Here is a 17,053-nt window from a genome sequence, read left to right on the forward strand (position 1 = left end):
TTTTCAAAGCCATAAACACAGAAGGCCGTCTGAAGGAATTGTAGTATTAAGAGAGGCTTCATCACGCATAATGAAACTACTTGATGCTAAATCTCACTTGTTTATCGAGTTGGTTAGCGTTGCTGGTGAAAACAGTTGAATACCCTCGTTCTGCCGAGTTGAGTTACTTGGATCTTTTAAGTTTCCTTCGTACGTGTTTCGTATCTTAAATGTTTAAAAAAGTAGGCAGCATCTTCTAAGTTTTGGGTTAAAAGGGACTTAGCATGATGCCCCTGGCATGGCCAAGGCCTCTGAGAACATTTGGCTGGAGTACACTTTTTAACCATCCAGGTTTGCTGTGAATATAAAATACATCGTCAAGCTTGAGTATAGGCTGATTTGGGGTCTTCTGTGTCTTTTAAACATTTCAAACAAAATATGATGCAAATGTGTAATTTGGGAGTTATGTTTTGAAGTAGGTTGCTTCCAAGAGTTCGTGCAAATTATTTGGCATACCATGAAAACTTAGTAAAGTGTATGATGGTGATTCCTAGAAAGCTCAGTTCAGTGTTTTTTCCTTTAGATATTTAGGCATAAGCTGATGAGATATAATAAAAGGAATTGTTCTAAACCTTGAATAACTTTCTAATGTATTGGTTAATGCTTAAATCTGATTTTAATGGGAATTGTGTGATTATACTTTATTTATGGAAGCTGTTCATAATCTTCCTTCCTCTGTTTCAGTTGTGTTTTTTCTGAAGACTTTACAGTTTGTCTCCCAGTGTTATTTAGTGGCTCAAAATCAGGAATAATACTTTGTACTTTTCCTTTTGGCATAGTAGTAGTTGATATTTATGTAAACTGGTTCAGGCTAGAACCAGTTTTCCTTTTGATGGAATCTCATGAAATGGAACAGACTTTGGTAGGATTTTATCTGGAGTGAAAGTAAATTTTTATAAAATGTGAAAAAAGGGATTATTTGCAAAGTTATTAAAGATGGAAGTATTTTACGTTTTTTAAGATGCAGTGGTGGTGGCTTCCAAGATGTAATTTTATTTTTTTAATTAATTCATTAAATTTCCAAGATGTAACTTTAACATACCATGCCCCGAATGACTGGTTTATGTTAATTAGGTCCAAACTTTAAAATGAACAGAAAAATTTAGGTTCTACTGTTCTCTAAGTGGCCACTGACTATAATATGCCCACAGAGTATTGGAGCATATTAGATGCTCAATGGGTATTTGTTGCACCTGGGGGGTGAGTGAACTACCATGGCCAGAGAAGTTCAACAGTAAATAGCTGGCTTCCCAGTTTGACCTTTTTCCACGTGTACTGAAGAGATAAATAGATAAGTGTTGATTATGTGATTGAGCCAGAAGGTAACAATTATATAGTTTTCATGAACAAGACCCAGAAAGATAAGAACTTGGGAGGGTGGGGGTGGTAGATTTGCTGTTCATTGGGTCCTGCTTTACCTTACTTCTTCCCCGTAAGCCATTACGTGTTTTTAGTCGTCATTAAGAGTTGGCACTAATAGTAATTACTTAACAATAATTCTCAGAGGCTGCGTTGTGGCCTGCCTGCTGGATCCTGCTTACTTTAAGCGGGAGTTTGCAGAGGAGAAGGGAAGGTCGTGTACCTTCCATGTTGGGTCCTTTGCATGCAAGTAACACTGAAGACAAATACATTCATGAATTTTATGAGGCACGTCAAATGTGTGTTCCGAAAGAATCTCGGGTTTCTGTTATTTGCCTTTTGATTGAGGGTTAGACAAACATGGGACTACACATGAAAATCAAATACCACGTAGCGGAAAGAAAAATATACCTTATCATCAATAGCAAACCTGTGTCAGTGGTGTAAATTGTAACCTCCTGATTTATCCATTGTGTCAACAGAGGAAGAGTATTCCATCAGTGAGAAAGTTCCTGCACAGTCGGTACCTTTCCTAGGAATTTTATCTAGGTCTCATGGATTTTGTGGACCCAAGAGGAAGGCCCTGTGTATTAACCATAGACTTCTGAGCTTCACATTTGTTAGGATGATCTGAATCCTTACCCCATGTTCCTTACCCCAGTGGAGAATTTTTGTTATTTGCATTATCTGAATGAAATTTTAAATACTTGACCACCCTTCCCATACTGTCTATCCTACTCATGGTATATCTTTCTTAACTGACTCACCACTGTACTTTACTAGAATGTGAACTATGTGACATTCGTGTTAACCCAAGCACAAAGCCATTCAGAAGGTTTAATTACTGCAAATATCTGGAAAATATATTTTACATGTAACACAAAAATATGTTTATTTATATAAAATAAATCAGACTTCAGTGACTTTTAGATTATTTGATACTTTGAATCATCTGTATCACTGCTTTACTCCATTAGTATGAGCCCTTAAATTCAGCATCTGTTTCTCAAAGTGTAAAATCTTGGATTTTGATTGTTAGTACTGACATATGACTAACTTTTACAATATAGTGGTTGTATTATTAAAATGATCGCAGTAATGGTATATGTGTTTTCTGACCTCCTTCTATGAGGCTCTATGAGAACTGAAATGAGAATGGAAAACATTTTTTCTCATATTGTGTCTAAGCCATCATAAGGTGTCCTTAAGTTAAAATGGAAAATAGTTTAGACTATTTTGCGAGTTATTCTTGAGTTCTGGTGAAGAGACTTCCTATTTTACCTACCATATCCTTTGAATTTCTCTTTTTTGTTGAAGCAGTTTTATCAGTGTCAGTAGAAAAATGTGCCTCTTTTCAGTGAGCTCATTTTAAGATGCCACTTTAACGTGTTAGGTGTCTATAAATAAATTTACTGACTCCTTAGTTGATTTGTAAAAAATAATAGTTAAGCATATTTATTCAAAAGAAGAAAATGAAAATGAAAAGTGGGACCCTTGGATTGCCAGGTGAAAACACAATGGTGTTTTTAATTATGTCATTTTCATTTGAAAAAAAATCCTCAGACTGCATCTATGGGTAGATGATAGTTGTCTACCCTTATTTTGAAGCTACTTCTATTTTTAGTCCATCCGTACATTTGACTTTATGGATTGATACCAAACAGCTCGTTTTGTGGACGCAGGATAACAATTTTATTTAAAACTGATGCTTAAGTAATAATGTCAGATTGGACATTCCTTCTATATATGTTTTTTATTTACTGATTTTTTTATTTTGAAGAGAGAGAGAGAGGAGTTGAGTGGGAAAGATGGGCAGAGGGAGAGTTAGAGGGAGAGAATCCTAAGCAGGTTCTATCTATGCTCAGCACTGAGCCATGGTGGGACTCAATCCCATGACGCAGGATCATGACCTGAGCCAAAATCAGGAGTCCTACGCTCAGCTGACTGAGCCACCCCCAGGCACCCGTTCTTCTATATGTTTCTAAGAGAAAGATTACTTAGCCAGAAGCTTGGCCTACCAATTCACTTAATAGTATTGCATCCCAAAAGGTATGTGAATAGCATTTCCTTCTACTTACATAATTTAATTCTGACCCCCACCCCAAATTGTATGTTGTAGATTTTTTAGGAAAAAAGAAAATAGTGGAATATGTGTTCTGGTTAGAATTATTCCCCAAGGGGCGCCTGGGTGCCTCAGTCAGTTGAGTGTTGGACTCTTGATTTCAGCTCAGGTCATGAACCTAGGGTCCTGGGATCGAGCCCTGCATCGGGGCTCCATGTTCAGCATGGAGTGTAGATTCTCTTTCCCTCTGTCTGTCTCTCCCACTTGTTCTCGCTCCCCCTCTGTAAAAAATTTGTTTTTAATGAATAAGTTAATAGATTAAAAAATAAAATTATTCCCCAAAAGAGATTATAACTAATTTGTCTAATCATCCACTCCAGGGCACCCTTCGTTCAGAGGAATCATATTTGTGTAGGCTCATCAAATAACAAAGACTCCGGGAATCAGAATCGATGATGGATTAGTTGGAGACTGTAGATATTCTGTAGGTTCATACAAAAATACATTTTTTTAAAGATTCATACATAAACAGACAATAAAAAGATTGGCTCAGTCATCTTGTTTGCTTAAAAATTAGATTCACCTTCAGACATATTCATCAATGTGATTTTTATATCATCACTTGGGTAAATCTTTTGCACATTTAATGTCTTCTGTCTCAGACTTTTAGTGGTTTATTGGTATGGATGGTTCATTGATATTTGACTCAATAAGACATAAGATGAAACTTGTTTGAAATTTCTTGAAAGACATGAGAAAATTTAAGGAACTTTCCGTATACATCAGTATGTGAAAGGCAATATAAGTACTGTAAGTCTATATTTTCTTATCACCTTTGAAATACTTATTTATAGACAAGGGATAAAGTAATATAAAATTTTTTTAGATAAATTATGATTTCTGTATCCTTGCCAAAAGAAGATTTAAGCACTCAAATTAAGGTATGGGATGGAAAAATGGATTATTCCTTAGTTTCTATAAGATACACCCATATGGACATCGCTGTATTTTAAAAAAAATCAATATAACAAAAATTAGCATAATAAAAATTAATGTAACAAAATAAAACAGTAATCCTTTAATATTTCTCTTAATTTCATTTGTTACTAAGGTACCACTTTTATAATAGTAAAGCAAAGCAATGAAAAACAACATGCTTCTTAAACAGAATTTACCCCAATACCAAACACCTTTTCTTTCCATTTTTTTTGCAATTAATAAAAAGACTAATTTTAAATAGTGGCATAAGTAACTTTATAAAGCATTATTTGGAAATACTTGGACTTAGGCTGAGATGATTAGAAACCATTGTTAGTCAGAGAGCATTAAAAACTAAAGATAAAGTATGTCTGAAACATACAGGAAGAAAACCGTTTAGTTTTCTAAAAATCAAAAGGCTTTTGTAGGGACATGTGCACTTATATATGTAAAGTGAGATATACTTTTAATGTTTAAAACGCACAAATATGAAATGGCCATATGGTGCTATCAATAGCCCAAAATAATTCTGTTGGCTTTGTAATACATTATTTAGAGGATTTTAAGTTCCCCATATCTGACTTCCTTACTATGTTTTGATTAGGTTACAGTTAAAATTTTCTATTCCTCAGGATTGTAAAGTTTTAGAAACAGAAAAACATGTCTATTCAGTACCCATTTAATACATTTAGCTTAGTAGAATCCGGAGAAGGAGAAAACTACGCTAGTCTCAGTGAAAGTACTTTAGGAAAAACTTGGAAAGGTGTGCCTAACAGCACTCCGCAAAGAAACCCAGAGATGGGGAGAAACAGCTTGTAAGTACAGGACTTAAAACTTGTTTAGCCTTGCTCGAACACAAACTATGAGATGGGTTATTTCAAAAAATGAAGCTGCACGTAGGCTGAGACCAGCTCATAAAAGGTGTTGCCTGTCATAGTGAGGACTTTGAAAAATGTTTTATAATCAAAGAGAAGTCATTACCGGGTTGGAGGCAGAAATGTGCAAGATGAAATATGTTTTGGACTTCATTCTTGGTGGAACAGGTGAGCCGAGGGCCGCAGACACACAACATACAAAGCTGTTGAACTGATGTGAGTCTAACCGCTGAGATACGGCAGTAGCGGTATGGACGGAGAGGAGAATGAGTTTCTAAAATGTTTATGAAGTAAAACTGGCAGGATATGATATGTTTGACATGGAGACGGGGACAGGAGCTTTGACAATGACTTTAGGTTTCTTAGGTAACTAAACTAGATAATGAAAGAATACAGGAGCAAGAATCCTTTAGGGAAGAGGATGAGACATTAATTTTGCGCATGTTGACACTCAGGTTCTGGGGGACCTCCAGAGCTGGACTGGCTTGTGGTGAGGTGTTCAGCACTCAGTTGGAGATGTGTCAGTTCGAAACTAAGGGGGAGGTAGTACGAGACAGATTTGGTTACTTCAGTTTGTAGTTGGTAGCTGAAGTCAAGACAGTAGGTAAGGCCATCCATGTGGAGTATGTAAGAGTGAGAAGAGTTGTGAGAATGAAATCTTAGAAATACCAGCTTTGAAAGTGATAACGGAAGAAGGGGAACCACTCAGAGAAAAAACACAGAAGGAAGATCCAGAAACACGGAAGGAACGCCGGAGGCACGAGGAGCCCAGGTCAACTCAGTAGTGTCTGGGGCTGGGATCAGGACCACAGAGAGGTCCCGGGAGCCTGTTGTATTTGGCAGTTGGATGATAATTGGGTGCTATTTTAATAGAATGCTAAAGTGAGAACAGAGGATAGAGGCTACGGATGTGGACAACAGGAAGCTAATACTGAGCCTAACTATGACCCCGAAATGTCTTCATGAAATCATCTTGACTTCAACTTGCTCTTTAGTCATTTATCTCCATCTCATTCGGGTGAAACGAAGCAAGCTGGGACAATGTAAGATGCCTTGGACAATCTACCGAGACTGCCTAGCTGCAGAGTTCAGTGAACAATCTGCAGACTGCCAGAGTCTTCAGGAACTCCTCATGCTTCCCACTGCAGACATCAGCCTTTGACTCGTCAGCAGAGCACAGACCCGGCTTGCAGTGTGCCAATGTGGGGCGTCACGTGTCCTTGTTAGCATGCATATGATGTCATGGCACCAGCCCGCACACCTGTCTTCCTATACAGCACTCAACTTGCAGACTTATTTATGTGTGCTGCACTGCTTGTCTTTTGGGACAAATACATAGTTTTAATGAAAATCTTATGATTTTGAGAACAGCCTCATTAAACTCTTTCCCCTCACAGGCTGCCTTCAATATAGCATCTAGTCTTGTTTAACTGGCCTGTTCCACCCTTTGTCAGCTCGATGTCCCCTTCCCCAGCCGACTTTCCACTACCCGACATGACTTTAGTTTTCAGTTCACTCATTTCCTTGATGCCTCTACACTTGTCTTCCATTTAACTGAGACCTAGAACCCTTTGCTTATCCTTTTTATTGTCTTCATCAGCCCTCTGCTGCTTTGCTTCCTTCCCCATCCAATCTAGGTCCCGTGGTTCATTACAGACTCCCTTCCCTCTTATCCTTCTGTCCTAGCCGCTAGCCCTGGCTCTATCCAGCCTTTCCAGATCCTTCCTCACGGATCCTGCCACTCCACGTCCGCAGTCTCTGCAGCCTCCCTGAGCCTTTTTCACCGCGTGCAAATCCTTGTATGTGCCCCTCCTCAACTTGCAGAGTTTACCCCCAACAGATGTTTTGAATTGTCTCTGTTTCTCTTAGCCCACTTGTTTATACACGTTACATGGTCAATAAATGGTGATCGATTCTGAATCTTAGCATAAAGCAGATTTAAAGGCAGTTTGTTAAAATACGTGTGTTTTAATGGATATTCACTGTTTACAATAGGCTGCTGAAATCAATGGAATTCGTACAAGCTTAGCTTATATACATTACTAGGAAAACTGCAAATCAAATAGTAAAATGAGGCCTCCAAAATGTTTTGTATTCTACATATCCTATGTATGGATGCACGCATTCTGTTCTTAGACATACTGCCGTCTCTTCTGTTTGTCACAAAGCTATAGCATCTTCAGCACTTATTTTCAGAATTTTCTCACATAGTTTCCCTTGAAAATGTAATAGAAATAACAAAGAGGGAAGGCAGTTTGTTTCAGTCAGGGCTCTTGGATGCAAGCAATGGACTCTGGCTGTGTTTCGCAGAAAAGAAATGTATCAAAAGGAAGTGGAGAAGAACTCTACAATAATACAAAGGACAACCTCATATTTAAATGGACAGTGGGTCTGAATAAACTTCTCCAGGGAAAACATACAAATAGCCAATGAGCACTTGAAAAGATGCTCAGTATCATTAGCCACAAGCCATGTATGTGTATTGTTTTGTTTTTAACCGTTTAAGAGTAAGCTGCATAGATGGTACCCTTTTACCCTTAAGTGCTTCAAGATGTGTTTCTTAAAAACAAACACATTTTCTTACATATCCACAGTATACTTCTCAAAGTCAGGAAGTTATCACTGATACAACACTGTTATCTATAGAGGTGATTCAGATTTTGCCAATTATTCCAATAATATCCTATTTAGCAGAAGAAAATTCGAGATCATGCCTTTTCTTCTGTTGTATTGCTTTAGTCTTCTTCATACAGGCACATGGGTTTTTTTGTTTTTGTTTTTGTTTTTTGTATTTTTTTTTGCTTTTTGTTTTTGTCTTTGAAGACCTTGACATTTTAGGGGGTATATATTGGCCAGTTATTTTGTGGAATGTTCTTCAATTTGAATTTGTCTGTAGCTTGAGGTAATACATTTTGGCAAGATTACCATAGAAATGATGCTCTGTTCTTTTGATTGGATTAGATCGGGAAGTTTGTGATGTTTGTCCCATTTCTGGGCTTTAACTTTGATCATGTGGTTAAGATTGTGTCTGCCAGGTTTACCACTGTAAAGTTAGCATTTTTCCTTTTGCAGATAATCTATTTCTAGAGGGATACCTTTAGACTTATGTACATATTTCTGTTGCTGCAAAACTGTTAGCCACTAATTTTGGTATCCATTATTCTGATGATGATGGCTCCCAAGTCCATCATTTCTTCTACAATTATTAGTCGTTGACTTTCAATGGACTTTCTCTTCTCCCATTTATTTATATCACTATAGATTATTCATTGGGTTACAATCTATTACTATAATTATTGATGTTCAAATTATCTCTGATTTGGCCCCTTTAAGTTCACGCCATGTCCTTTTGTCATGTCCCCTCCTGAACACTTCCTTACGTTCTGCAACAAGATACTTCAAATTCATTTTATACTTGAGCTACTACAGACCTGGAATCAGGCATTTTCCCAAGGAAGCTAATTTATGTTTTAAGTAGAGGAAGGAATCTTATATCTTATGCTGACTTTCCAAAGTAATATTGACAGATGAACCATGGAAATTCCTTTAAGAATGTTACCATTCTTTAAGATTAATTTATTCTTTCATTCACTAAGTTCCCTTTCTGTGCTTGGAGCTAAAGACTTCCAATATCAATGAAGTTTAACTCCAGTTCACATTTCAAATATAATGTCAGAATAATTATCACAGGCAGTTACATGCCATACATGTTCCAAGATGAGCTAGAAACCCGGGGATTGAAGAGAAATGTGAGAAAAGAGCAGAGGTTGAATAAATAGAGGCCGCGAAGACACTGAGTTCATGGGTACAGCATGAGCAGAGGCATGGCACTGGGAAAAGGCATGTCTTAATAGGGAATTTTGAGGATCCTAACTGGTTGGTAGAGATAATAATGTTGGTAGATAATAACAATGGTAGAGAGTAATTTGTGGCTAGGTACTATTTGTTGGGAGCTTGGATTCCAACATAACTCATTTCCTACAGGCTACAAAGAGTCCTTAAATTGGGGGGGCTAGGTAATCATAAAGAACATGTTTTTAGAAGTTTAATGTGATGTTATATTGAGGAATTGATTGGAAAACAGAAGACAACTTATGAAACTATTAAAATAATTGAGTCTAAGGTAGTATGAGTACAAGTTGAAAGGAATTTGGAACATAATTTAAAAGGAATAAATGCCTTTAATGTGTTGAATCAGGGTCATTGGAAGAATGGGGAACTCTGAAAGAAATAAACGGATGATTTTTATAAGGGAAAAAAAGAAAGAAATTGGAAGGAGGACCTCAAAAACAAGTTCGGTGATATCAAAATTTTATTTTAACTTTTTTTTCCTATAATGCTTGCTTAAAGGCCACAACTTCTTCACAAAGTTACTCCACAGCTTTTTACACAAAACAATATAGTTTAAAAGTGATGACTTAGGGCCACATAATATTGTAACCATTAGACTCCGTAATGCTTGCTGAATCATAACACATGTTAGAAAGAGATATTTGGTAACAGCTTTCTCATCATTTCAGACTTCTAGTAAGATAGGAAGTTGCTATGCTTTGATATGTGCTAGCATATTCTACCACGTTGCTAGTCTCAGATCAAATTTCTGAATTGAGATCGAACTTCCTGATCAATTTGAAATGTCTGGCTCTCGTTGGCATTGGGGTTGAGAAATTTTTTTCCAAGTGTAGCATTTGATTGTTTTGGTGTTCATGAAGTTCACATTTCCATCCCTGTTTTTAAAAAAGAGAATATATCGCTTTCAACTTCAACTTTGATCCAGAAGAAATCATTGGAAATTAAGAACTTAGCTTTCAAGGTCTTAAAATCACCAAATATTGTGATGAAGACGTCTTTGCCCTGTGTTGAGAGATACACTCTTTAGTGTGGTCGTGTGACAGGTGCCTAGGTCCAAACATGCCACAAGAAGGGGGAAAGAGCATTCCTGAATAGTCATCTGCCATTTCATTAATTTTTACAATTCAACATAGTTCCGTCTTAACCAGACCATCCTTCGTTGTGGCTATAGCAAGAAAAGTGACTCAGGTTTGTTATCTGTCTAGCTATTGTCACTTCAGGCTTTCTGGACCGGCTCAAATCTTAGAGGTTCCGTCTAAGAACTAAACCTCATTCAGTCCACAGGAGACCCCGCTGGTTCGTTCCCTTGTATTAATACGTTAATATATGGGCTTGCTAATTAAAACGTGTGGAAAGAAATTATTACACGGAAGGAATGTATTAACCATATAATGTGTTGGGATAGGGCTGGGTGACTGTCATAATTTCTGCTGCTACAGTTTATAAAAAGGAAAATAAAGTCGGTTCTTTTTGTCGGGAAAGAAGATTTCATGTTATCTGTATTTGCAGGCTTTCTGGCTCACATGCTGGAGGAATCCTTGCTGCGGGGGTGTTTTCATTCTCTCGTCTAACATGGCAGTGGTCCATTGCAGCAGAGGTTTTTAGCTTAAACAATCTGTTTGTGGGGCTGCTTATGGCTCTTACTGTACAGTTTGAGGAGGCAGCAACCGCAAAAGAAAGATCAAAGGTAACCTATTTTGATCAAAGTGAAGTCACTTTTTGTTTAATTTTTAGACAGTTGCTATATTTCTTTTTAACTTTGGTTTGGGCACTGAGTATCTGTTCTGATTACTGTCAAGGTAATCTAGGCATGTCGAGAGAGAAAATATTCTGAGTTCTTTTATGGTGACCCATGATAGCCTTCATAAAACATGGGACTCATTTTCCTCTCTGAGTTCAGAAGCTTTCTGGAGAATGAGAGGTTTGGAAACCCCTCCAAGTCCTATGGGAGAGATAGGCTTGGTGGTGAGTCCCACCGTCGTGTGTAGGTGCATGTATGCCGGGGGGGGGGGGGGGGGGGGGGGGGGGGGGGGGGGGGGGGGGGGAATGGGGTTGTAAGAGGCCAAGCTCCAGACTGACCACCTTAGGTTATATGTATGTCAGTATGGTACATTGACTGACTCTCTAATTGCCAAAATTACCCACATTTGTACTATTGGGGTGGGTGCACCTGGGTGGCTTAGTCAGTTAAGCATCCAGCTCTTGATTTTGGTTCAGGTCACGATCTCACAGTCACGAGATCAAGCCCCACATCAGGCTCCATGCTGGGTGTGAAGCCTGCTTAAGATTCTCTCTCTCAAAAGAAAAAAAAAGTTGTATTATTTTTTAACTATGAGAAGAGTATCAAATGCATAAACAAAGTAGTTCAGAAGAGGTTACCATGAATTTTAAGGCAAATGCTAATATCACAACCATTTGAAATGTGAAGGAACTCTGTCTTCTAGGAGTTAACAGTCCACACATTGGAAAGTACCAAACCATCTTGCTATAGGCAGCCTTTTGTTGCTGAAGAATATATAAACAGAAGAACATCCTGGTTTATCTGGGGTTTCCATAAACATTTCTCTGCTGCTTTAGAGTTTATTTTTTGTTCAAAATAAACTTTTTTCTGATTATGAAAATTGTATATTTCAAAAAAAGCAAAAACAGCACCCATGACCTGGTTTCCAAGTAAAATTATTATACTTTATTTTACTTATTTATTATTGAAACTTTTTAAACATGTATTTATTTATTTATTTATTTATTTATTTATTTATTTATTTAGAGAGGGAAACAGAGGATCTGAAGCAGGCTCCAAGCTGTGAGCACAGAGCCTGATGCAGGGCTTGAACTCCCAAACCATAAGATCATGAGCTGAGCCAAAATCAGAGTCAGGCACTTAACCGACTGAGTCACCCAGGCACTGCTGTTATACTTTATTTAATAGGAGAAAAAGTGAAACAGAAAAAATGACTGTGCTTTAGTTATATGTTTTACTTGAATGACACAGTATCCTATTATTGTTAGGACTGATCTAGTCATCGCACAGAAGTTTCGGAAACTTAATTTGAAGGCGGTCATGTAAGGTCAAACTGCAATGATTTGATGAGAATGGGCAATATTATAAAAAATTGTGGTGATAAATATTAGTGTCTGTTGAAGTGTGACTGGTTGTATCTAAGAGGTTGACTTTAGCCTGACCTATGGTACAAGTGCTTGGCTTTAATATAAAGAATAGCTTTTTACCATTGTACTTACTTACGGGTTTTATATTAATTTTTAACCTAGATTTTTTTTTTCAGATAGCTAAAATTGGTGCTTTCTGCTGTGGCCTTAGCTTATGTAATCAGCACACAATAGTACTCTATATTTTGTGCATAATACCATGGATTCTCTTCCGACTTTTAAAAGAGAAGGTAGGTTTTTGAGTGTTTTTAATGAAAATTCGTAATATTTTATTAAGGCCCAATATAACACTTATGGCATGAGAAAACATGGAGCTTTAATTTTTTTTTTTTTTAGTTTTATATAATGTATAAATGACCTTAGGCTCTAATAACATTGACTGGAAAGAAATGGGATTTGCAAAAATTATGCAGTATTGATTGCAGTCGTATCTGGCCTGTTTCATCATATTCTTACTGATTCTGAACAGCACCCTGATAATAATAGGCTGAAAGGAGTTACAACAATAGTAACAGATTCCCTTGATTATTTTATTATATGTTATAAGACAAAGGTTGGTGTATTCATAACAGTTTATTCATTCATCCAGCTGTTTGTCGAGCACCTGCTCTCTGCCAGATGGCATTCTAGGTGTTAGAGATGCAGCGCCCAACAAAACGAGACCTCATCCCTGCCTGTGACCCAAATAATAAAATCTCTGACAAATAACAATCCTGTTTTCTCAGAACGGATTTCCATAGAATTCAAGATGACTTATTTTAGCTTTTCCTTTCTTTCAAAGGAAAAATGATTATTGATTTAAATAGTGGTATAAAGCAATATAAGAGAATTACTGTACTTTGTAAGGCATTAGGAGATGTAATAAGAAGGCAGGGAACTGAGTTAGATGGGAGTGTTCGGAAAGACAGAAGCCCTTCATTCTGTCAGCCTTCCTCCCAGAGGTTGAAGCAACCTACATACAAAGCCAACACAGGAGTCATTTTACTTAATTTAGTGTTTATGTGTTTGCTAATTATACCTCAGCTACATTTATTTATCATTCCATTATTTGTTGCTATAGTCAGAATTATATTAGAAAATATATGTTTAATAAAATTACTATACAGAAATAGGGAAATTGTACCAAGACTTTAGGTTAATTGTATTTACTGTACTTGAACGTATTTTGTTTTTAGCTTCTGGCAACAAAGCAAAAAGGGTAACATGCAGGTTATAAAATTCTTATTATGTGATAAAAAATAAAACCGGAACATGACAATTGGCAGGAAAGATCAGCTCTTTCTTGGAACTGAATTCTGGGAAGTCAGTCACGTACATTATGTAAGGAATTTAGGGTAGCAGGCAGTGTCTAATAGTGGTTTTACAGAAGATACAGAAAAGTCTTTATCTCATCTTTTATTATATAAACCTTTGATTTTTAAAAATGGAGATATAACATAAAAAATATAATTCAGTGAAGACTTTTCTTAGAGTACAAACCTGAGGAGGCCCAAATATTTTCCTTGTGGATTGATGGATGTGCAGATGGAGGTGCATTTACACCCTGCTGTCAGTAATAGTAGCCAGCCTTTTGTTTTCCAGTCTTCATTTTTTACCTTTTTCTTTTTCCAGCTTATTGAGATGCAATTGACATATAATATTGTGGAAGCTTAAGGTATACAAGGTGATGATTTGATATGTGAGGTTACCACAATGAGAGGTTCATTAACACCTCCATCACCTCACGTAGTTAAAATTGTGTGTGTGTGTGTGTGTGTGTGTGTGTGTGTGTGTTGAGAACTCTTAAGATCTATTCTCATAGCATCTTTCAGATGTACAGTACAGTACTATAGTCACCTGGCCGTACATTACATCCCGCAAACCTACTCATTTTATAACTGGAAGTTTGTACACTTTGACCACCTTCACCCGTTTCACCCAATCTCTAACCCTGCCTCTAGCAATCACCAATCTACTCTTTGTTTCTGGGAGTTCAGTTTTTTAAGATCCCACATACAGGTAAGCCATACAGTATTTGCCTTTCTCAGTCTGACTTATTTCATTTAGCATAACACCATCAAGTTTTATCCATATGGTTGCAAATGGCAGAATTTCCTCCTTTTTTTGTGAACAAATAATACTCCCTATGTTTTCTATGTTTTCTCTTAGGAGTTTTATAGTTCCACATCTTACAATCAAGTCTTTAATCCATTTTGAGTTAATTTTTATATGTGGTGTATAAGATAGTGATCCAGTTTCATTCTTTTGCATGTGACTGTCCAGTTTTCCTAAAGCCATTTTTTTAAAAGACTGGTCTTTTCCCTCTGGTATATTTTTGCCTCTGTCATTAATTAAACATATATGCATGGGTTTATTTCTGGACTCTTTATTCTGTTCCTTTGATCCATGTGTCTGTATTTATGCCAGTACCACACTGTTTTAAACACTATAGCTTTATAGTATAGTTTGAAATCAGGGAGCATGATGCCTCCAACTTTGTTGTTCTTTTTCAAGATGGTTTTGGCTATTTGGGATCTTTTGTGATTTCATACAAGTGTCCTATTTGTTCTATTTCTGTGAAAAATGACATTGGAATTTTGTTAGAGATTGCCTTGAATCTGTAGATTGCTTTGAATGTTTTAACAACATTATATAATGTTGTTATATACTCTTATATATAAGAGTATATATATAAACTCTTCCAATCCACGAGCATGGAATATCTTTCCATTTATTTAGTCTTCTTTAGTTTCTTTAATCAGTGTCTTATTGTTTTCGGTGTACAGGTCTTTTGCCTCTTGGTGAAATTTATTTGTAGGTAGGGAAGCCTGGGCAGCTCAGTTGGTTGAGTGTCTGACTCTTGATTTCAGCTCAGGTTGTGATCCCAGGGTTGTGGGATCGAGCCCACATCAGGCTCCACACTGAGCATGGATCCTGCTTAGGATTCTCTCTCATTCACTCTCTCTCTCTCTCTCTCTCTCTCTCCTTCTGCCCTTCTTGCCCACTCACACTATCGTTCTCTAAAAAAAATTTTTTTTTAAATGTGTAGGTATTTTATTCTTTTTTAATACAATTATAAACAGAACTGGTTTTGTAATTTCTCTTCCTGATAGTTCATCATTACTGTATAAAAAAAAAAGCAACAGATCTTTTTATATTGATTTTGTACCCTGCAACTTTACTGAATTCAGTTAGTAGTTCTGACAGTTTGTTGGTGGAGTCTTTAGCGTTTTCATTATATAAAACCATGCCATTTACAGACAGTGACAGTTTTACGTTTTCCTTTCCAGTTGTATGCTTTTTATATTTTTTCCTGCCTAATTTCTGTGGCTAGGACTTCCAATACTATGTTGATTAAGAATGGTAAGAGTGGGCATCCTTGTCTGATTCCTGATACTAGTGGAAAAGCTTTTAGCTTCTCACTGTTGAACATGATGTTAGCTGTGGGCTTGTCATGGATAGCCTTTCAGTGGCCATATACCTACTTTGTTGAGAGTTTTCATAGTAAATGAATTTTGTGCTTTTTCTGCATCTATTGAGATGATCGTATGATTTTTATCCTTCATTCCGTTAATGTGGTATATATCATGTTGACTGATGTGCAGATGTTGAACCATCCTTGATCCCACTTGATCATGGTGTATGATCCTTTAAATGTATTGTCAAATTGCATTTACTAATATTTTGTTGAGGATTTTTGCATTTATGTTCTTCAAGGATATCTGATATGGCCTATAATTTTCATTTTTCTATTTTTCCTTTCCTTTTTTCTTCCCACCCCCCTTCCTTCCTTCCTTCCTTCCTTCCTTCCTTCCTTCCTTCCTTCCTTCCTTCCTTCCTTCCTTAACTTTTGAAATTTTAATTATAATGTGTCTTGGTGTGGGTCTCTTTGGGTTCATCTTCTTTAGAACTCTCTGGGCTTCTTGGATCTGGATGTCTCTTTCCTCTCCCAGGTAAGGGAATTTCTCACAATTATTTTTTCAAATAAGCTTTTTGCCCCTTTCTCTCTTCTCTTCTGGGACCCCTATAATACACATGACTTTTTGCTTGATGTTGTCCTGTAAATCTCTTAAACTATATTCAGTTTTACAATTTTTTTCTTTTGCTGTTTGGTTTGGATGAGTGCCACTCCCTGTTTCAGCTCACTGATTCTATCTGCTTCATCCAGTCTGCTCTTGAACTCCTATAGTGTATTTTTCAGTTAAGTTATTGTATTCTTCAGTTCTGTTACTTCTTTTTGGTATGGTCTTATGTTTACCATGTCTTTGTTGAATTTCTCACTGTGTACGTCCATTCTTCTCCCAAGTTTGGCGAGCATCTTTATGACCGTTACTTTTAATTATCTGTCAGACAAATTACTTATCTCTGTTTGATTAAGATTCCCCCCCCCCCCGGGTTTTATCTTTTTTTCATGTGAAATGTATTCCTCTGTCTCCTCATTTTGCTTGACTCTCTGAAGCGGATTCTTTGTACTAGGCAAAATGGCTGCCTCTCCCAGTCTTGCAGGAGTGGCGTTATGTAGGGGAGGTACCTCATTGTTTAACCTTGCTCTAGCTCTTGTTTGTCTCCCAGACCTTTATGATTGTCTAAGCAGCCTGGGTTTTCTTGGTAGATTCCAGTTATCGTGTCAAGGCCTGTGAGTGTTCCAAAGGGAGGGATCTCAGATAGCACCTAGTTTCAGGCTGATTGGAAACTAGAACCTCAGTTAGCATCTTTAATGTATGCAAATATATATAGTCCT

The 17,053-nt window shown here is 37.0% G+C and overlaps 1 protein-coding gene across 3 annotated transcripts in view; it reads left to right on the plus strand.

Moving 5' to 3' along the window:
* TMEM260 (transmembrane protein 260) overlaps nucleotides 1-17,053 on the plus strand; it is a 71,856-nt gene that overhangs the window by 12,410 nt on the left and 42,393 nt on the right. For all 3 annotated transcript variants that reach the window (XR_005532249.1, XM_039255134.1, XM_039255135.1), the window contains exons 4-5: nucleotides 10,675-10,852; nucleotides 12,450-12,563. Coding sequence is in view for 2 of the 3 variants with exons in the window: in XM_039255134.1 (XP_039111065.1) it covers nucleotides 10,675-10,852; nucleotides 12,450-12,563 (292 nt within the window). In the remaining variant the exon portion in view is untranslated. The remainder of the gene's footprint in view (nucleotides 1-10,674; nucleotides 10,853-12,449; nucleotides 12,564-17,053) is intronic.

This window comes from Hyaena hyaena, unplaced genomic scaffold (genome assembly GCF_003009895.1).
Source record: "Hyaena hyaena isolate Hyena2069 unplaced genomic scaffold, ASM300989v1 scaffold_509, whole genome shotgun sequence".
NCBI classification, from domain to species: Eukaryota; Metazoa; Chordata; class Mammalia; order Carnivora; family Hyaenidae; genus Hyaena; species Hyaena hyaena.